Source organism: Aulostomus chinensis, chromosome 16 (assembly GCF_037954235.1).
Source record: "Aulostomus chinensis isolate RoL2024-O1b breed Wild chromosome 16, RoL_Achi_v1.0, whole genome shotgun sequence".
Classification (NCBI taxonomy): Eukaryota; Metazoa; Chordata; class Actinopteri; order Syngnathiformes; family Aulostomidae; genus Aulostomus; species Aulostomus chinensis.
Window position 1 is genome coordinate 13,197,003 of NC_141335.1, and position 19,621 is coordinate 13,216,623.

General features: G+C 43.1%; 2 protein-coding genes across 2 annotated transcripts; one reads left to right on the plus strand and one right to left on the minus strand.

Moving 5' to 3' along the window:
- Positions 1–9,630: 9,630 nt before the first annotated feature.
- On the plus strand, positions 9,631–14,624 carry hps6 (HPS6 biogenesis of lysosomal organelles complex 2 subunit 3). The gene has a single exon (XM_086181179.1). The coding sequence runs from the start codon at positions 9,912–9,914 to the stop codon at positions 12,630–12,632; it is 2,721 nt and encodes a 906-aa protein (XP_086037305.1). The 5' UTR covers positions 9,631–9,911; the 3' UTR covers positions 12,633–14,624.
- Positions 14,625–15,813: 1,189 nt separating this feature from the next.
- On the minus strand, positions 15,814–19,493 carry LOC147247554 (homeodomain-interacting protein kinase 1-like). The gene is made up of 3 exons (XM_086180359.1): positions 19,315–19,493; positions 16,174–18,111; positions 15,814–16,063 (listed from the first exon to the last, which is right to left on the minus strand). The coding sequence occupies exons 1-2, from the start codon at positions 19,364–19,366 to the stop codon at positions 16,442–16,444; spliced, it is 1,722 nt and encodes a 573-aa protein (XP_086036485.1). The 5' UTR covers positions 19,367–19,493; the 3' UTR covers positions 15,814–16,063; positions 16,174–16,441.
- Between the last annotated feature and the right edge of the window lie 128 nt (positions 19,494–19,621).

Genomic DNA, 19,621 nt, shown 5'->3' on the forward strand with positions numbered 1-19,621 from the left:
ACCCAGGGACCTAATTTATCAAGCAAAGGCCAACAGTGTCAAAGCCATTTCCTTGTGAGATGCAGCCACACAGCAGATGACTCAACGGGGTTGTAATGTGTAAGGTGTAGCCCTATGAATTCGTATTCCACCAACATCCTCGCCTGGGAGAGTTCAGATGAACGCGACAGGCGAGCACAGGCTTGCAAAGAAGATAATGCAAGGTGGCAGGTTTCCGATCACTGCAAAAGACTCATTTATCTTCATTTATTAGTGTTTGAATATTTATGTGACTAAAGGAGACTGTAAACAATGTAAATATCTGTTCTGCAGACTATGGCAGAAATCCATCCTTTCAAATCAAGAAATATGCCATGTGAGCAAGCAGTAGAATAATCCATGTGACCAATCTATATTAAGTAATGTTACGCCAAAAAACACAAAAATACTCATTCAGCGCTTAATTTTGCAGCTGTTTTCAATTTGTTTAATGGTACGTCCCTCATTTTATTCCTCTGGAATTCTCAAATTGTATGTTTAAATTTGCTATTAGCAAATTCCTTGCTTCATCTCTTGCCCAGGTGCGGCATATAAAGATGCTGATTAAAGTCTAATCACTACACAGGTGAAATGCTAATGGAGTCAATAAAAAGTCACAAACCCTCCAGGTTTGTTACATCACATTGCCACAAATGTCACAAGTCCAGAGGGAGAGAAGAACAGTTGATGCGTTGCATCTTGGCATGTTAATCCGACAAGTTCGCGCAGCCGTAAAACCTCCCTTTTCAACAATAAGCCTCCTTTGGGCTCGTGTCCACACGGCATATGCGGCCGCATGTTGCTGCCTCGGGAAAGAGCTGCTACCACTGTCTTTTTTTTTTCTTTTTTCTTTTTTTTTTCCAGATGACTTCAACTTGAAAATATCCATGATTTTCAGAAAGGTCCAGATGTCGTCACTGTCTCTCTTTTACCGGCAACCAATCACGTGGTCGAGATACGCCATCCTGGTGACCAACACTATGGACAAGAAGTTTATTTCGGTCATATCAGTTTATCCCTATTGTTAGGAGTTTTTATGATACGGTTACTATGTTTTTATGTTTTTCTTATATTCATATCTGAACTGTGTATGAACTTCACAGATGTGATGTAAGTATCCACACAAATGGTACAAATGGGGACCATAACATAGGAGGGAACTAATCATGTTAAGCCCCACAGGGGATGAGATGTTTGGATGGGTACCGCTGGCCTGTTAGGTATTGAAAGATAAACAAACAGAGCCTCAAAATCATATTTCCATGTACATGGTGAGTTGGTATGTAGACCAGATGTTGCCAGAGATATAAAAGAGACACAGACTTGAACTTGTTGTCTTTATAGCCAAATGAATGCATGGTGGAAAACCTGACGTCGTATGAATAAATATCTCATGAGACAGAACTCTCTTCCATCTCTTCTCATCTGACCAACCGTCACAAGAAGTCATACTTTTACCTGTATCTGATATCTTACATGAAAAAAAAAAACAGTTTACGGTGAGTTTCTTGCTCAAGTTTACTGTCTTGATGTCTAGAAGAGATAATAAAACGCACACATCGTCCTCACTCTTCAGCTGTCAGACTAAGCAGTGGCGACAGGACATCCTTTTCTTAAGCTTACTCACAGAAACTATGGGGGCAAATATCATTCAGCTGATGCTCATGGTGAAGAAAACATAATAGATGGAACAAATACATTCAAGCAGAAAAAGCGCCATGCTGGTTTACTCTTACCAATTTGTTCTTCAAGGCTTTTACGGTGTTACACAGGCGCATTATTGCAGCACCCTCCACCCCCCTGCTTCTGTGTTAGAAGGAAAATGTTCCATGGACACAAACCCTTGAGAAGTAAGATCCAGCACATTTGCACAGCAATTGAAACCAGCAGTGACATTGTCACAGCTTTGCAGGGTCTGATCATACGTCTGTTACATCTGCGTGACCACTTAACACACACATCTGGAACGCCTGAGGAAGTATTGCTTTGACAGACTGGAAGGCCTCTGCAAAGATTGCTACTAACTGAGATAAGCCGGTTTATGAGTCCGTCATCCCCGCAGAGGCCATGACATGGCTGCTGCAGGGCATCAACACACTAACACTCATATTAGACTCATATGGACCTTTGCATGTTGAGCAATTTTGCCTTTACAGATAAATTCCTATTTGGACCTCTGTAACACAAATGGTCATGGACACAGCTGCAGATCATCCTAGGAACCATGGAAACAGTCTAACACCAGGATGAGGTTCTGTGTCTCATTGTTCCAGACATGTTCCCTGTTGAGCATTTGAGACTTTCTGGATCTTTCTGGTCCTTACTTAAGTTCATTTAATAAATTGAATTTAAAGTGTACCTGTGTTTTTGTGAAAGCATGCACTCATGCTCCAGTTAAGACAGCAGCGGTAGGAGAGAGGCAGAGAAGGCAAGAGTGTGCTTGCGTGTGTGTGTGTGTGCAGATTTAAGAAAAGCAGGTGTTGCTGGTTATGCATCTTTATCTGAGCCACCAATAAAAAATTACAAGGACATAAAGGTAATTGCTGAACACGCATGCTGAAAATTTCAAATGCCACACTCTTTTAATGACTTGGTAAGATGTTTTCATGTCATAACTCACTGGCTGAGGCCTTCATCTCTGCTCTGCTGCTTCTTGTTTTGTGCAAGTAGGAAAAACTCCTCTGCTAACCACCTACAACATGTTCAACACATGTGTATACGTGCACGCATGTGTCAAGAACATCTGATCGCGCTAACATCTCATCAGTTCATTGCAGCTTGGGTGGAGGCCTTTTTAAGTGACAGCAGGAAGGTTTTGTGGGTACAGAAGCAGCTAAATCAGGCCAAAGCTGGTGAGGGGATTCTCTGTTGATCAAAGGCTACACCAATAGAGGTTTGAGTGTTCCGTGTTGCTGAGGCGAGGCTGATGTTTTCACTCACAAAAAGGAGGAACTGTGTTTATCTCAACAGCAATTACAGCTTAACCTGGGACAGAGAGATGGAAGCGGGAGGAGACAGCGGCAGGAACAAACACTGAACGAGGAAGAAAGAGCGTAAATACCATAGGTGATACGATTCCGAGCTGATTAATGAAGAGGCAGCAAAGAGGGTGAGGAATCCTGTTCTTTCATCTCTTTGCTCCGGCAAGACGTCTCACTCGTGGAGCAGCAGTGACTCACACCTGTTTCCACTGCTGAAACACTGCGAAGGAGACAGGAGGAAAGGTTTTATGGGATGTAGGTTTACAATTTACCATTTGGATTCATCGAGCACAGCGTAAGAACAATAATGGCAAGACCGCATTTACTCCTGATCAATACAACATCAAAGTTACAGCACATGTTGCCAATTTGTGGTGGCAGATAGTATTGCATTCAATAAAAGGTGTGTGCCTTTTATTAGAGACAGAGGAAATATTAAGAGATATAAAGATTAACAACAAGCAAAAGAGGCAAAGGGCTTGCAAAACATCAGCACATTCGACGTTGAGCCAAGGGCCATGAATCCGATTCATAGAGTGATGTGAGAGCTAATGATATTTATGCCCTGAGTTGCGGTATGAATCATTGAGATAAGAGCTGGTGCTAAATGCAGAGGGACAGCTGATTGTGAATGGGTTGTTATCTAATCAGCCAGTGAGACAGGGTATCTGTGGTGCAAGCGTGTGTTGAGTTTTGTGTGTGTGAGTGTGTGTGTGCACGTGTGCATGCGTGTGTGCCCGTCAGAACAAAATTACTACAGGCGTTTCATCAGTTCTCTAAGCTCTCATTACAGTTCATTTGAGGAAATGTCATGACAAGGATTTCTAATTCTGGGATAGTCTCATTACAAGTTTTCTTTAAGGTATCAACTTTGTTCATAATACCAAGAAAATCTGTGAAGTGGCTGTTAATGTCTCATCCACAATGTTCCTGCTCACTCATCTCAGCTGACGATATAGTCAGTCACAGCCCATTTGTCTCCCAAGTCTGTTTGTCTTCCTAATGAAGCGCTAAGGTTTCCTCTCGCTGCATTATGGGACTAACATTTTGTCATGAATCAGCCCTTCCACGTGCTCGTTGTGCACATTCATTAAGCAGTCAATATTGGAGAGATTCTGCTGAAATATAAGTCTGGATGATGGGGTATAATCTTCCCTTGAAAATATTTACCGCTAAAAAGGATTTCATTCATCTCCCTCATAAAATGAATTTGGGAGGGTTATTCAAAGTCACAGCAAAGCTGTTAAAAATCAAGATGATGAACATTTGTCTTACAGAAATCTAAAAATATGGCATGGTTGTCAAAACTCCAGATCATCTGAATCCATCAAACTCTTTCATATTCCATTAACTGAACCAGTATCCTTTCATTTGCCTTAGTCCTTCACGGTGTCACAGAAATATTCTTACTGTGTAGCACATTAAAATTATATCTGTTTGATTTATTCGGAGGAGAAAGACTTTTTTGGTGGAACTGAACTTTTTATTTTCAATATCCACGATAACAGTTTTGTGTCTTTGTCTTCATGTCATCATGGTGAAATTTCAATAGCAGTGAAATCAATGAGCTCATGACGGAAACCAGAAAAACCAGGAGGCCAACTTAACTGGTTGTTACTCAGGAAGAAGAAGAAGAAGACGAAGTGAGGCGGGTGCACGCTTACGTATCCATGTAATCAGATAGAAACTATGCTAGTCTCACGCTGAGTGTGTCGTCGGGAAGAACAGATCCCACTGCTCTTCCTGAGAAGACTCACATTTTAAAGTTTTTACATCACGCTCCCTCAGATCTTCCAGATGGACCTTTTTTAATTCGAGAAGGGTACAATTTTATGCAGAAAATCGGTGGATTTAGTTTCCATTGAAAGTTGGGCAGTTATTCTGAGAGAAGGTACCGGGGGTGAAAAGAGGTGTAATCGAGATTAGCTATTTTGGTAGCTCGTGTAGCTATCAGAGGTGATTTGAAAGAGTAGAAAAGTCAGCATGGCCAGGTTTTGGAAACTGACAATAGGTCGCATTTGGGGGATGGATGATGAACGAGGGAGAAGTCAGCGTTATTAAAAGTCCAGTTCCTTTGGTTAAAAGGATGTGGTCAAAAATTTGAAATACAGCAGGCGTTTCTCACCAGTGTAACTCATTTTAAGATTTTGTTTGATAAAATACATCTGTAAATACCACACTTGTGAATTTTGAAGCATTTTTGTGTCTCAAAAATGGCAGCTGCTAGGAAGTGGCTAAAAGAGACCGCAAAAGCATCACAACAAAACAGGGGATATGCGACACTTAGTTGTAGTAATGCTAAAGTCCTGTGTCTATGATGTCGCTGGGTCAAAGCCCAGTGTTAGCTTTGCGTTCTAGTGATTAAGTTTACTCTACAAAAATCATACAAGTGGTGTTCATTACTGAAGATTGGTGTTGCTGAGCAAAAGTTTTACATTTATTTTCAGCTGTAATCAAAAATTAAATGCAACAATCCCATAGGTTTTGGTTGAGAGAACCCATGGAGATTCTAACTTCCTGCTGGACTACAAAAATACATCGTCTCTGCTGTTCACTATACCAGTGCTGTGAGTTTGATGAATGCAGAGATGTAGAGAGACAGTGAATGACAAAAGTGACAAGAAGAGGTAAGTCATTAAGTGGTATTACTACACAAAGTTACAAACAGAACCTTTAAGATCGGATTTTTTTTTTTTTTTTTACACTCGTCTGTCTCTGCTCTAATAACCATAAAAGATTAATGTGGGGAACAAAATGATTGATCACTTTAACTTCCACAATGCCTTTCTATACACCACAAAGGGTTCTTAAAGCTGGAGACAAAGTGCTCCAGTGACGCGACTCTCAGCAGAGATATGGTGAGAGAGAGAGAGAGAAGCTGCACACATGACAGCTTTACAACAAACTGACAGTAATATCTGGCTGTTCTCACAGGAGACAGGAGACTGACAGGCAGTTACAACTTCCCGTTGACATACAGATACTGCAACAGCTGCACTCAAACTACAAACAAACTGTGAGGTCTCTTGAATTTATGCACACACACACAAACACACACACACATTTCTTGCTTCTAAATTGTGCTCAAATTAAAATGATTGTATCCTGAGGGGATGCAAAGCTGACAGCCTACCCATCTTCTTTACCCTGCGCTATAAAACTTTGCAGCCATTGGTTTTCTTTCCTGCGTCGTATAACTCAAAAAGGAGAACTCTCTTGCTGTTAACCCCCCTGCAGTCTCTAGACAAGCACTTCATCTTCCTGTCTACACACACACAGCAGACTAAACACACTCTGTAATAGAAGGTGATTTCTGTCCAAAGCAGGCCTGTCCAGAGGTGGCAGCGCTTGGATTTATCATTTGAATAACATACTGCATCTTCATACTTTATGGTTATTGATACAGAGACATAATAGCACATAAATACATGGACACAGACCAATATAAATATGCATTCTGCCTCTATTAAGAGGGCTTCCTGCAGAATATCAGAAGAAAAGCATTAGCACTGAATATGAATAATCATTGTTGAGCTGCTCTAAAGCTCTATTATATTGGGTTGTTGTCAAATTTACAAATTCTTATTTATCACTCCCTTGTGAGCCTCATTTGAATAATTAACAGACCATTTCCAAAAGCCTTATTGTTCACATTTTCAGGTTCATACTGAATTAGCATAATCACGATTCATGTTCTGCTTTATGCAAATGAAGTCTGTCCTGTGGTGTCAAATTTACAGAAGCTCAGAAGGGCCAAACTTGTAATGAGTTTTTAAGTACTGTGAGTAAGTTATTGCAATAGCTTGAGATAATACATTTGTGTTGATCACTCTCAGCCTTTTATTTCTGGAGATTAGAAAAATGAACATGACATCTCAGGAAAACATGCTCAGTTTTCTCGAGATAAAACTTGTTTTCTCGTAATCTCGTTACAACGGCATTAAAAAGTTATTACAAGCATGGCTTTTCTCAGCTTCTTTGACACCAGAATCATTTGGATGAATGAACACAACCTCAATTCACAATGGAGCCTATCCCAGCTGACTTCAGGCAACAGGTGGGGTTCACCCTGAACGGGTCACCAGTCCATCACAGCACATATAGACAGACAACCATTCACTCTCACAGCCGCGCCTACGGTCAGTTTAGAGTATCAATCAGCCTCGTCCCCTCTTGATGTCTTTGGACTGTGGGAGGAAGCTGGAGGACCTGCAGAGAACCCACACAGGAACAGGGAGAACATGGAGACTCACACAGAAAGATCCTGTTCTCGAGCCAGGGTTCAAACCCGGAATCTTTTTGCTAACCACTGCACCAACATGCCGCCCCTTATTCAATTCAGAGTCACTATATTCCTTAGTGTTCACCTCAAAGGCTTCCATGTTGAGTGAGGTTAAACCCACTTTTCTGAGCTCTCAAAATTTTGTGATATTGGTATCTAAATTGGGTTTGACAAAACAAAATCAAGACAAGACAAAAACATCATTTAACATTCATTAGGTAGTCAGTTCGGATTTAAATAAATGAAATAAGCAATTAATTGAGAACTACTGATTTAGTATTGCCTGAGGGCAATGATGAACATCATACAGTTTATCAGGGGAAATAAAATATCTTTGGCGCGACTATAAAAATAAATGTATAGCACTGGTCCTGAGCTCCCAGTGGACCTCCACAGCTGCTGATACCACTGTAGTGGGCTTATAGACAGTTCTAAATATAGAAACAAAGACATTAAACAGACACGATAAATGTCATGTGATGTAACTGTTAGAGAAAGGCAACAGCAGCCTTGTGATTCTTTGTCTTTTCAGCCATGTGACAGCTATCAAACAAGCACTGTGTGTAGCGCAGTACAGTAGAGTTGATTGTTGTCTGTCAGGGAAACAACGGAATGATCAAATAAAACATCATCCATGTTTGACTTTGCCTTACAAAGTATGTTTCAGATATTTTCATTCTTTGTTTGGTCTTGTACATCCACATGCACCCAGAGAAGATCAATACTGCCTCCTCCTGGATATTCAGGGTACTTGCAAACAAAATTATTTTCCTATTGATTCACCAATCTAATTTTTGGACTAAAAGAGACACATTAAAACATTGTATTTAATCCTATTTTTTTATCCTTCAAAATGAGAAGGAAAATTATGACACAGAGAATGTGGCATTGATCATTGTGAGGAGAGGAGACACAAAGCAGCAGATCTTTCTCCCTGATTTGATTATGCTATCGGGATCACGAGCTTGTCTGCTAATTTATTTAATTTGATCAAACATCAGAATAGAATCTTCAACATTTTAATTGTTTCTCTCATTCAATCGGAATAGTGATCTTACCTCGTGGGTGTTTAGAACAGACAAAAGCACCCGGATAAAGCGATTTATTATTATCAAAAAAGACAATGACAGACGCTGCGCAGCGCTGTAAAGAAAAGAAAATTTCATTGTCAGGTTCTTTTGGCTGGTTTGGCAATGTTTCTTCATGTTGCCAAGAAAAATGATATAGAAACGTTGATAGTTTCATTTACTGGACAGCTGCCACACCACAGATTTTCTTGTCTTCATGTCAAACTGCATCGCAGATTGATAGTGTGGGTTGGAAATTTGATATAGAAACTCTGAGTCACTGCATATCACTGTTGAAATGAATGCTTCAAAAGCCCCCGCAGTTCCAACCAGGTGGGCGTCTATATAAACCTGACCAACAACGCTTTTCCTGGTTCCACTGTTGTCTGTCAGGTTGGTATCAATCCATTAGAGGCTGCCAGAATGCACTGGAACAGTTTCACTGATACTTCCTTGCCAAGTGGAGAAGGAGAGGTAAAAGTGGGTTGCATACTGTAGTTACAGTATCAGCCTACAATAATATTAAGTGTTGTAATTGTTAACACAGTTCCTCATTTGTTGTTCTGAATAAAGTAGTATCCAACAATTTAGCAGACCCGAGTTTCCTCTTACACATATCTACCGCAGAAACTCCTTACTGCTCCTTTTATTTGCACCGTCAGTTGAAAGGTCAAAGGTCAGGGGCCAGCTTCTAAAATTGAAAGTAAACCAAGACACATAAAATGGGACCCTGCCAAAAAAAAAATTGTTACTCATTAATCAACATTGAAATCTAGTTCTAATTATGTAGACACAATAAAACATGTTATATTTACATTTGATCATGGGACTTAAGGGAAAATGACCATATTCCAGGTGCTCCTATTCAAGACTAGAAAAATATTACGCGAATTGAATCAAAAGTATGTGAAAAAATACATTCAACATGGAGTACATATACATATAAATACAATACATGTATAACATATGTAGAAGACACGCATAAATGTATTTGTAAATGTAAATAAAGACTATGTAAAGTGAGTGAAATGTACAGAAAATTGCAGTTGAGTTACCCCACATTACAATCAGCACAGATAATTTTTAAAACAACAGTATTGTAGAGTTATCGGTTTAGTTTGAACAATAAAATGAAACAGGGTATAACAAGATAAATAAATGATAGAAATACATCATGGTCCTTATCCTAACAATGCTGGATTCATACAAATAACCAGTGGGTCATCTTTTCAGCTATTTACTATCTTTGCGCTTGATCTTTAGCTCCGCCCCTTATGTAAATCACAGTTGGTATCCGGAAATTAACAATCCCGTGATGTCGGGGGAGTGTTAGCATACCCCCGTTATGAGGGTCTGTCTCGGTTCGGACTTTAAAACATATCCATCGTTTGTCGTCAGCTAAAGTTCCACTCGACGGTGGTCGAGTTACCAAGCCCGAAGGATGTCCGAGGATGGTTCATTTGTTGGGGACGCTAACAGCTATTAAAAGCTAATACCGGGATGCCGTTCAGTTAGCCTCCGTGGAGCCAGGTTAGCAGGGTAGTTAATACGGTACATTCCGTCATGTCGCGGTCGGTGTTGGAGCAACTGTTAGACTTCACCGGCAGTAAAGAACTGATCGAGAGCCTCAAAGTGACCAACAGTAGCGAGCAGCGAGACCGACTGTCCAGCGTTCGCCTGAGCCCAGACGGACGTCACGTTCATGTCATCCTCTCCAAGCCTAAGGTCGGTCTTGTGACTTTTGATAAATATGAAAGACCCCAGCTGGCCCAGAACCACAGGAAGCTGGACTTGTGTCTGACACGAACTGTGCCCATAGTGGATGTTCTATATTTGGACAGTAAGAACAGAAGCGGAGACACGTTAGCGGTGATTTATGAGAATGGAAAAGCAGAGTTTTGGAGCTTCCAGGAGAGTAAAGGTGGCTGGTGTCACCTGCAAAGCTCTGATTTGTGTAACAGTCCCCGGGCCAGAGTGGTGTCTGTCTGTGTCTCCTCCAAGCTGATCATCTGGTGTGAGGAGCGGCCAGCCTCAGAGAGCTCCACCACCCTCTCCTCCACACGGAACACATTAAGATACTGTGTCTGCAGACGTGATTTTGACGTAGAGGAGGGTGCTGTCCTCTTAGGAGGAGTGAAGATCGCCCTCCACAACAACCCGAAATTCACCGTGATCAGCTCAGGAGAGTACGTGCATCTTCTCCCTGATGTGAAAGTGAAACCTTCGTCGAACATCTCAAAATTTTTCCTCTCCTGGTACCCTCACCATGACTCCTTCAGGGTCAGCACAACATGTAAAAACGCTCCTTTGAAAAAACTCTCAGCTAAAGAGTCGGACTTCAGGAGGATGGTGACAGACTGTTTAGGATATTTATCGGCTCTGGATCCACCTCAGATCCTGGACTTCTGCTCATCGGACTGTGGAGGCCTGCTGCTTCTGCTCAGCACTGGCTGGGTGACTGTCCTGCAGAGAGATGGGATGCTGCGCCGTGTTTACAAACTGGCAGACAACTTTTCGCTGAAATATGGTACACACACTAGCATCTGCATGTTTCAGGACACATTAGCAATCCTGATTGCTCAAACTCTGCATCTCATAGACCTGAAATGTGGCAGGGAGCTTGAGACGATAACGGTGAAGCGAGAAGGGTTATTATATGTCAACCAGGCTGACAGGTGCACCCCTCACCTGTTGTTAGATACCGGGCTGTATGTGGTGATGCAGCAGGAGGCTGATACCTTTAAGATAAAGTCTTCCCTCAGTACAGGGGAGCTGATCCATCCTGGGACCCTCCTGGTGGAGGCGGTTTTTGAGGAAGCCTGCAAATACTACCAGCAGAGGAGCCTGAGCAGCACTCAGCTGACTGTGGAGGCACTAAAGAAAGGAGGGCGGTTTCAGGCTCCCATCTCTTTAGCCTCCATCCTCAGGGACTACCTCAGCTCTGATACCAGGCAGAGGGGAGCAGAGCTGTCCCAAAATGGTGGAGGTGGATGTATGGTAGAGCAGGACAAGCTAACAGGCTCCCTGGAGGTGGAGCTGAAGGCACTGGTGTTGCTGGAGGAAGTGAAGGGGAATTTAGTGAAAGGAGGTGTTGAAGAGGTGGAGGCGGTGTGTGAGAGTCTGGTTGAGAGGGAAGTAGCCAGGCTGCTGTCATCCTCAGAGCTGGATGAAGAGGCTCTCCTCTACCTCAACTCCATCTTCAGCATCTTTCCCTGCCAGGCATGGAGGGCGGTGCAGGCAGCACTCCAGCTACACTTCAACGGGGAGGGTTCTCTGTCCAGCAGGGCACCACCGGACGTTTGGAAAACTGTCCTGAATCCTTCTCCCACCACCAGCCTCTCAGTCTCCCTCCCTCTCACTAATGGTGGACTGAAACACAAGCACAGTCTCAGAGGATATCCCAATGCTAACTCTCAACCCAAATCTATAGGCTCCAACCCCCCAGCTGCCCTTCCTGTGTTCGAGCTCCTTTGCCTCTCGCTGTTCCACTTCCAGCCCAGCTGGCTGCCCAGGTTTCTGGAGCTGGCCCAGCAGCAGCAGGGTTCAGCCGGTCTGAGTCTGAGCCTGGCTGCGTCCTCCTGGAGCTTCGCTGGGGGGAGAGGAGGGGAGGTGGGGGAGAACAATGTGCCTCTCTACAAGCGGGTCCTGGCTGTCCTGTCAGGCCTGAGAAAAGACAGAGACCAGAATCAGGACCTGGACCTTGACGTGGAGGTGTTGATGGTCAGTGGGCGACCCAACGCCATCCTCCAGGCTTTAAGGGTTCTGATTGGCAAGCAGGAGTGGGAGCGGGTCACCCAGCTGGCCCAGAGGTTCTGCAGACAGAGTCCACTGCTCAATAAGGAGATCTTCACTACCCTGCTGTGTGAGGTGACCCAGCACAGAGACCTGGACCCCTACCTGGACCTGCTGTGGGCACTGTGCCCAGAGGACTTCACCGTCACGACCATTCTTAACTTGATCCTGAAAAATCTCCCCTCTCCTAACACCCCGTCCCCCTCCTCCCTCCCCATGTCCTCCTCCCCCTCCCCTGCTCCCTTCGCTGAGGCGCCCAGCAGCCAGCTGACCATTGGTCTGCTCAAACCTCTGCTGAGGAAAGTCCTCCAGAGGGAGACCAAGCCCAGCCAGCGCTACGTCGACATCCTGCAGTCCCCATCCTACCCACCTCCAGCACCCCCCCGGACTGTCACACCCCCCAACACAAGCTCACCTCTGACATCCCCTGAACAGCCCTTGTCCACACACACACCTGTGCAGAAAGCCAGGATTCCTCCCAACCTTCTCTGACTCTACCAGACATGATTTTAAACAGGTCAGTGATGACGTACCATGACTAGAAACTTTTAAGTTACTACTGAAGATAAAAGCAGTGGAAATACTGCATTCAAGTGTACTTTTAAATTTGTAAATACTGTGTCTGTGACATAATTTATCTCCTTAGTGTTAATTGTGTGTTGATGAGTTCTAGTGCATGAACAATCTTACAATGCCAGCAGTGATGTTGAAGTCCCTTGTTACCAAAAAAAAGCCACTGTGTGTGTGAGTGAGAGTGATAGACTGTGTTTCAGCTTCAGCTAAAGTTGCTGATGTTTGTAGCCAAATATAGCTGCCTTCACATCAATGTGTGTGCGTGTGTGTGTGTGTGTGTCTTCCTGTAGAAGTGTACTATCCAGACAATTTGATTGAATGTTTGTTGTTTGGTTTAGAAGAGGGGTCAAAGGTTCCTTTACTGAGCTCAAGCATGATGTTAGTAGTGCCTGTGGACCTTGTAAACCCACCTCCTCCATTTCCATTCCTGTAATCTATCCTTCGCCATCTCATCCCTTCTGTCTCCTTCCTTCACCGTCCAGCTCTCACGACATTCCTGACAGAGAACCCAGCAAAAGTGACTCACAGTCCATCTTAAAATTCAATTTGAGAGGTAATTCTGTCAGGATTCTCGTGTGAGTGGGTACATTGTGACCAGCACAGGCATCCTGCTGCCAGCAGAAGGTCACGTTCACCATCCCTCATGGATCCGGGGAGGTTAATGTTATTAGAGATGTTAGGACGTGCTCCTGCTCCAAGCTCTGAAACTAATCGCACTTTTAGCACCCCAGTCATTCTTGTTTGTCCTTTGCTTTTGATGCATATGTTGAAGTATTTAAGTGCCTCCCTGAAAATCTTGTGCCTTTTTAATTGTGTTCGATTATATTGATCGAATGAAGAGCATGTTTTCTAATGCGGAGCCATCTGGAACAAAGTGCTATTTATTTTTCTTTGGAGCTTAAATGACAACGAACCTCGTCTCTGACAATCAGGTTCCAAAAATGCTGCAGAATCATTCGAGCACCTCTCACAGTGGCGCGCTTCAATTTGCAGGGGGGTGTCACATTTCTACTGAGTATTTTGGGAGGAGCCAGCTGTTTCTTCTCTAGTCAGGTGCTGCTGCCATGACCTCTTGGTATCGCCATGAAGTCTTGACCCTCTGTTTCCTGGCTTCAGTGTTATTGTCATGATTTAAGGTTGTGAACGATATCAATGTGACCAATCACTTCATTCCTTGAATTTCTGCTGTGCAACTAATCAGATTCTGCCCACATAGATGTCAATTAATGATGCTCTCCTTTGAAAAGAAAGAAGTATTTATGAATGACTGCTGAATGCCATTAAACTGGAGATAAAAGAAAAGCCATATGTTCTTTCATTCTTTTTTAGTACAGGGTTCATGAGGGCAAGTTAAAAAACCCAGAAAATCATCTACAGTCCTTGAAAGGTTTTTGAAAATAAAGTCAAGAAGACTGAGGAAAAGGTCTCAACAATTGGCTTCACAGACGCCTGCATATGAGGGCTGTGCAATTAATTGCAATAGGGCGTAGTGCAATTTTAGAATCACGGGAAGGTGCAATATTTGTAACGTGAGTCAAAATAGAGTTTTAAATAAAATGCGCTGCCACAGAGACATCCCGCTGACACTTCATATCCTACAGACTTCAAAGAACATCTTCATTTAGTAATCTCAAAACAATCATATGACCATTTCAATGAGGTTTTAAATAAAAATTAGAAAAACGATGTAAAAAAAATACTTTTTAAATTCATCATGCAGTTAAAATATGAGTCAAATTTCAATGTTTGTGTCAACACTGTCGAGCTATCGGTGTTTGTTGACAATGAGAGCTCTACCAGTTGAGTGGTACCTGACAGCCGCACTGCTCTGTTCTCCCTTATTGCCTTATTCTAAATTGACTTTAAAGTAACATTACAATGTATTGAATAAAGAGGGGCTTATACTTTGTTGTCGATAAGTTGTTTGTGTCTCGTCTTTCAGCCTTCAACAGTATCAGGGGTAAACAGGTATTTAAAGGCTCACTACTCCTGGAGAAACAACTTAAAACCCAATTTTCATGAAAGTAAATAAATAAATAAAACATGAAAATACGAGTGACGAGTTCTGTTATCAACACTGCATTTAAACCACCATGTTGTTTATTTTACTGCTTCAGAGCTCTGCAGTCATTAATTTTACTGAATCACAACAGAAAACACATGAACATGTAATATCCAGAAAGACATGGACCCAACTACAAACTTAGAAGTCCAACAATTCATCAACATTGGTTCACTTAGTCTTTTTTTCACTCGACCTTAACTGGTCCAGAGCTGTGATGTCCAAACTGGAACCAGTGTTCAGTTTTCATCTTCCCTCTACACATGGAGGAGAGCAGCACACAGAACGGGGGAGATGGACAAGCCTGGCACCAAACCCCAATCCAGGGGTGCGAGTGCTGATTTTAGTCTGGCCTCTCCTCTGAAACCTGCCTGGCATGGTTGGACCTGCTGGGGACCCCCATTGTGGCAGCCTTCAGAGTCATAGAGGACCATAAGCCCCCCCACCACGGCAAGGTAACAGCACATAGGGGAGGAAAAAAGGCCATGGCCACGTGCCTCAGGCCGTACAGGACCCCAGATTTGTCCACCATCCTCTCAGTCAGCATCCCAACGATCCTGCAAGAAATATTAAAATCACATTTAGCTGCAACATCTAAATCATGTTGAGACTTGCTTGGAGAAAGGAGTGAAGGTCATCATCATACCTCGTCTGCCAGTTCAGTATTGTAGCTTTGGGTAGGCAGCTTGATGGAATCCATGAACGCGCGCTGTGTGAAAACCCAGAGGCCGCTTACCTGTTAAGATACAAGATCAGTGTTTAGTTTCATGACTCTACAAAACAAGTGTGTGTGTGTGTGTGTGTGTGTGTGTGTGTGTGTGTGTGTGTGTCTTTGTAAACTTTGAAGTTGTTGCCATCTTAGTGAAGGCTGTTTCTCTAAGCCAAAGACCAACACCTACTGATGAAGTCCTGCCTGTGTCTGGTAATGACAGTAAGGGTCAACATAATTTTGGATTAATGATTAAAATTTAGACTTGAACTCACATTCAGGTGGAATTTAGTTTTCATTTAAACAATTCATTATTCAGTTATTTTCACTTACGGTACATTCATAATCTCATAAAAGAAACATTTTTCAGGATGAAATTCAAACATTTATGCAAGTTTTGTGCTACAAACTCAATAAAGTTCATTAAAAAACTGATTCGATAGTTTTCCATAGAAACATGAGGTGCTTTCTGGGTCTTCTTCTATTCTTGCTTGGCAAACAACGAAAGCATCGTCGTCATCAGACGCAGCAGGAGGGACGTCTCCACATCTTCTTCTGGTTTAAGCGCAGCTCATTTTACTGTAACAAACAAAAAACACAAGAATTGGTGTGTTGTTTTTGTTTGGTGTATAAATGAAAAGCCTTTTATTCTTATAAAAATGTACTCTAGGGGATAGTTGCTCATTTACATGTCAGGTAGATGGAACGCTCTCTCCTGGCCATGGGGCTGAGGGTGGTAGGACAATCGTCAGCTCCAGGGACATCTGGAATGGTCCTCACTCTTTGCCAGATTGTCAGATTACCTCACTTGGCCCCAACTCTGATCCACCATTTCGCCTTGTGATGTTCCTGATTTTTTTTTAATGTTGATCCCCATCCTCATGTTGACTCAGTTCACATCAGGTTGATTTTTTTATGAGTCTCACACTCTTGAAAAAAAAAAGATTCCAACCAAAGTCAGTCTTCTGTTACGGGTCTGAAGCAGCAGCAAATGGCAGTGGTGATTTGGCGAAAGAATTTGTGAATCCTTCTGAACACTTTTGGAGTGGAGACGGATGAAGAAACTTGAGAAGGCTCTCGTGGTCCATCTGAGGAGCAGGTGTCTATGTCTTCATCACAAGCATCTCCATCTTCATCTGTGGACCAGGTGTCTTTGTCGTCTTCTTCAGAGGAGATGCCTTCTTCATCATCATCAGACGAGGTGTCATCGTCGTCATCTTCAGACGTGGTGTCTTCGTCATCATCTAATGACCAGGTGTCTTCGTCGTCATCCGAAGACCAGGTGTCTTCATCGTCATCTGAAGACCAGGTGTCTTTGTCGTCATCTTCATCTTCTTCTGAAAGGTCATTGTCATCATCTGAAGACCTGACACTTTCATGTTCATCAGCAGACGAGCCCTCTTCATCTTCAGAGTAGGGGGATTCCTCTCCACTGGCCAGGTTGTTTGTGGTGACGGGGTGTTTGGTCACATTAATTGGCGGTCCGAAAGATGAAGAGGTGTTGACATCATCCACTTGACAGATGTCCATCATGTGGCGGGCAGTGGTCACATAGGAGCAGGCGTCTGTGCTGTTGGTCAGGTGGGTCAAGGTATGGAAGCAATGTTGCAGAGCTTGACGGGGGGAGACTCGTTGTTCCCCATCAAGATGCAGAAGACCTTTTAGGAGGTCCACAAAGACCCTCCTGTCCTCAAACTCGGCTGCGTCCCCTTCAGGATGGATGCAGACAAGGTCATCCAGAGAGCTCGGAAGGTCAAAGAAGGCCTCCCTTTCCTTAGGCTCCACACCGTTGGCTTCGGCATACTCTTCAGGGGTCTTCAGCTCCCACCTTGTTCCATCAATTGTATCCACTTCATTGAAAAAGAAGCGGGTGTATAAACCGGTCCTCAGCATGTGGTCCTCTGGCTGGCCCAAAACCTCAAGCATGCACTTCATGGACTGGTAGTCACACTCAACTGGAAAGGGGTTGTCTGCTAGGTACAGGAAGCCCAGGACGCATCCCAGCCCCCAAACGTCAATGGCCTGGCTGAATGGGAGACCAAGGGCGACCTCGGGTGCCCTGAAACCTCTTGGCTGGATTTCCAGCCCCACTGTGGCTGCAGAGACTGGAATCGCCTCCCCAAAGTCTATGAGCTTGACCCTGAGGGGGTGTTTCTGCTGATTGACCAGCATGATGTTGTCGGGTTTGATGTCAGTGTGCAGAACACCAACAACCCTCAGGGCGTCCAGGGCCTCCAGCAGCTGTTGTGCGATTGGACGAATCTCACACAAAGACAGGGGCTCCCATTCTCGCTGGTTCAGGAGATCAAAGAGACTCTGGTCCAGCATTTCGAAGGCCAGACAGGTGTGTCCCATAAAATCAAATCTTTCAAAAAATTTTACAATGTTGGTACGAGCAGGATCCAGGCCACTGATCATCTGCAGCATGGTCATTTCCTTTTCTGTGTCCTGAAGAAACTCAGTATCATTCTTGAGAATCTTCACAGCAACTGTCTCCTTGGTCGCAAGATTTCGGCAATTGGCCACTTTTCCAAAACAGCCCTCGCCGATAAAGTCCAGGATGTAATAAGAGGTCGAGCTGCTGTACAGGGTTTGGGCTGCCTGGATCTCTGGTGCTATAGAAGTAACTGTAGATGAGGAACATATTTCATCAGCTGAATTACAACAACAAACGATTCACATTCTTGCCTTTTAATCTTTGTGAGTCCCTCTAAGATCCCGTGAACTGTCTCCAATGCAAATGAATCATCATTTAAGGAAGTTTGGATTGTATTTTAGCAGGATGACACAATGAAACTTGGTTCAGAGATATATGAGTATGAGCCAAGAAGAACTCACTAAATTTCACAGGGCAAAAACACCAATATTTTTCTCTTAACTGACTGGTGTTCAGAGACTAAAGTGGTGAACATCACACACAGATGGGAAAGAGTGAAATGTCTGTTCATTTGCTCCCCACAGCAACAAATAATACTTTCATGTACGTGTTTTAGCCGAAGTTGTTTCAATTTTTTTTAAACACATAGATGTTTCTTTCTCCCTGACCCTCCAACTGACCCATGGACTGCCATGTCAGGAAGACCAAAGCTTTTAGAAGACAACTAAGTCGCTCTGTTTCCCACATTTTTGACACCACAATCAAATAATTTAATTTGCTGTATTCCAAACAATCCCAACTCTGTCAGGATATTAAAATGGAGGTAATAGTGTTTGCCTTAAGGAATAAAAAAAGTTTCTCATCTGAATTCAAACAGTTTTCATCACCATGGCAACCTCTAACAGATTCTTTCCTGCCAACTGATCAAGTGCTACATTTCCATCCATCTTGAATTTTTACCATGTTTATTGCTTAAACACATTGTTTCCCCTTGTATTACTTTTAGTCAATGAGTTGGAGTCAGTGATGGGACCGGATGCACCAAGTTTTATTAAAATAGAACCCAAAAATGCACTATGCTGAAATTTCCACACAAACAATGCATGCACCTTGGCAGAGGTATAAGCTTTGAAGTGTGCCTTCACATGGTTACTGAATTCAAATGAATTTAAGAAACCCCAACAGACACAATAGTAACATAGCGTTAGAGCCTCGTAGCACAATTGCCTCAGTCATATCTTTAGGTTTAGTAGTTCGGTGAGTTAGGCAGATATCAATTTGGCCAAAATATGACTTAGGCAGTTGTGCTACGAGGCTAACGACAGACAGGATGAGATGACGAACAAAATCCTTAAAGTATCAGACACTGGTAATCTATCCTGAACACTAGAGCAGAGCTGTCCTGTGTAACATCTTAGTTTCTTTCAACATGTTGCCATACTTTTACTCTTACCTGAAACATCTGTGTTGTCCGAGCTGGGTAAGGAATAAGTCCTGCAAGACATTCTTCAAGTCAAATCTTCAGCGTGAACTTGATTCAAGAGTCAGAAATTGATCTTAGGGTACGACTGTAGAGTTTCTCAAACTGGTGTTGTTTCTCTCAGTAAAGTTTGTTGAATACAAACCTCCTGCCTCAACACCTTCAGGTCTTAAGACAGAGCGATTTATAACTTATATGTGACAGTTGGGAAGGGGAGGGGTTTGTTGCATCACGATGATGCATTTTAAAGCAAGATTAAAGAAAAACACATTACACTCAC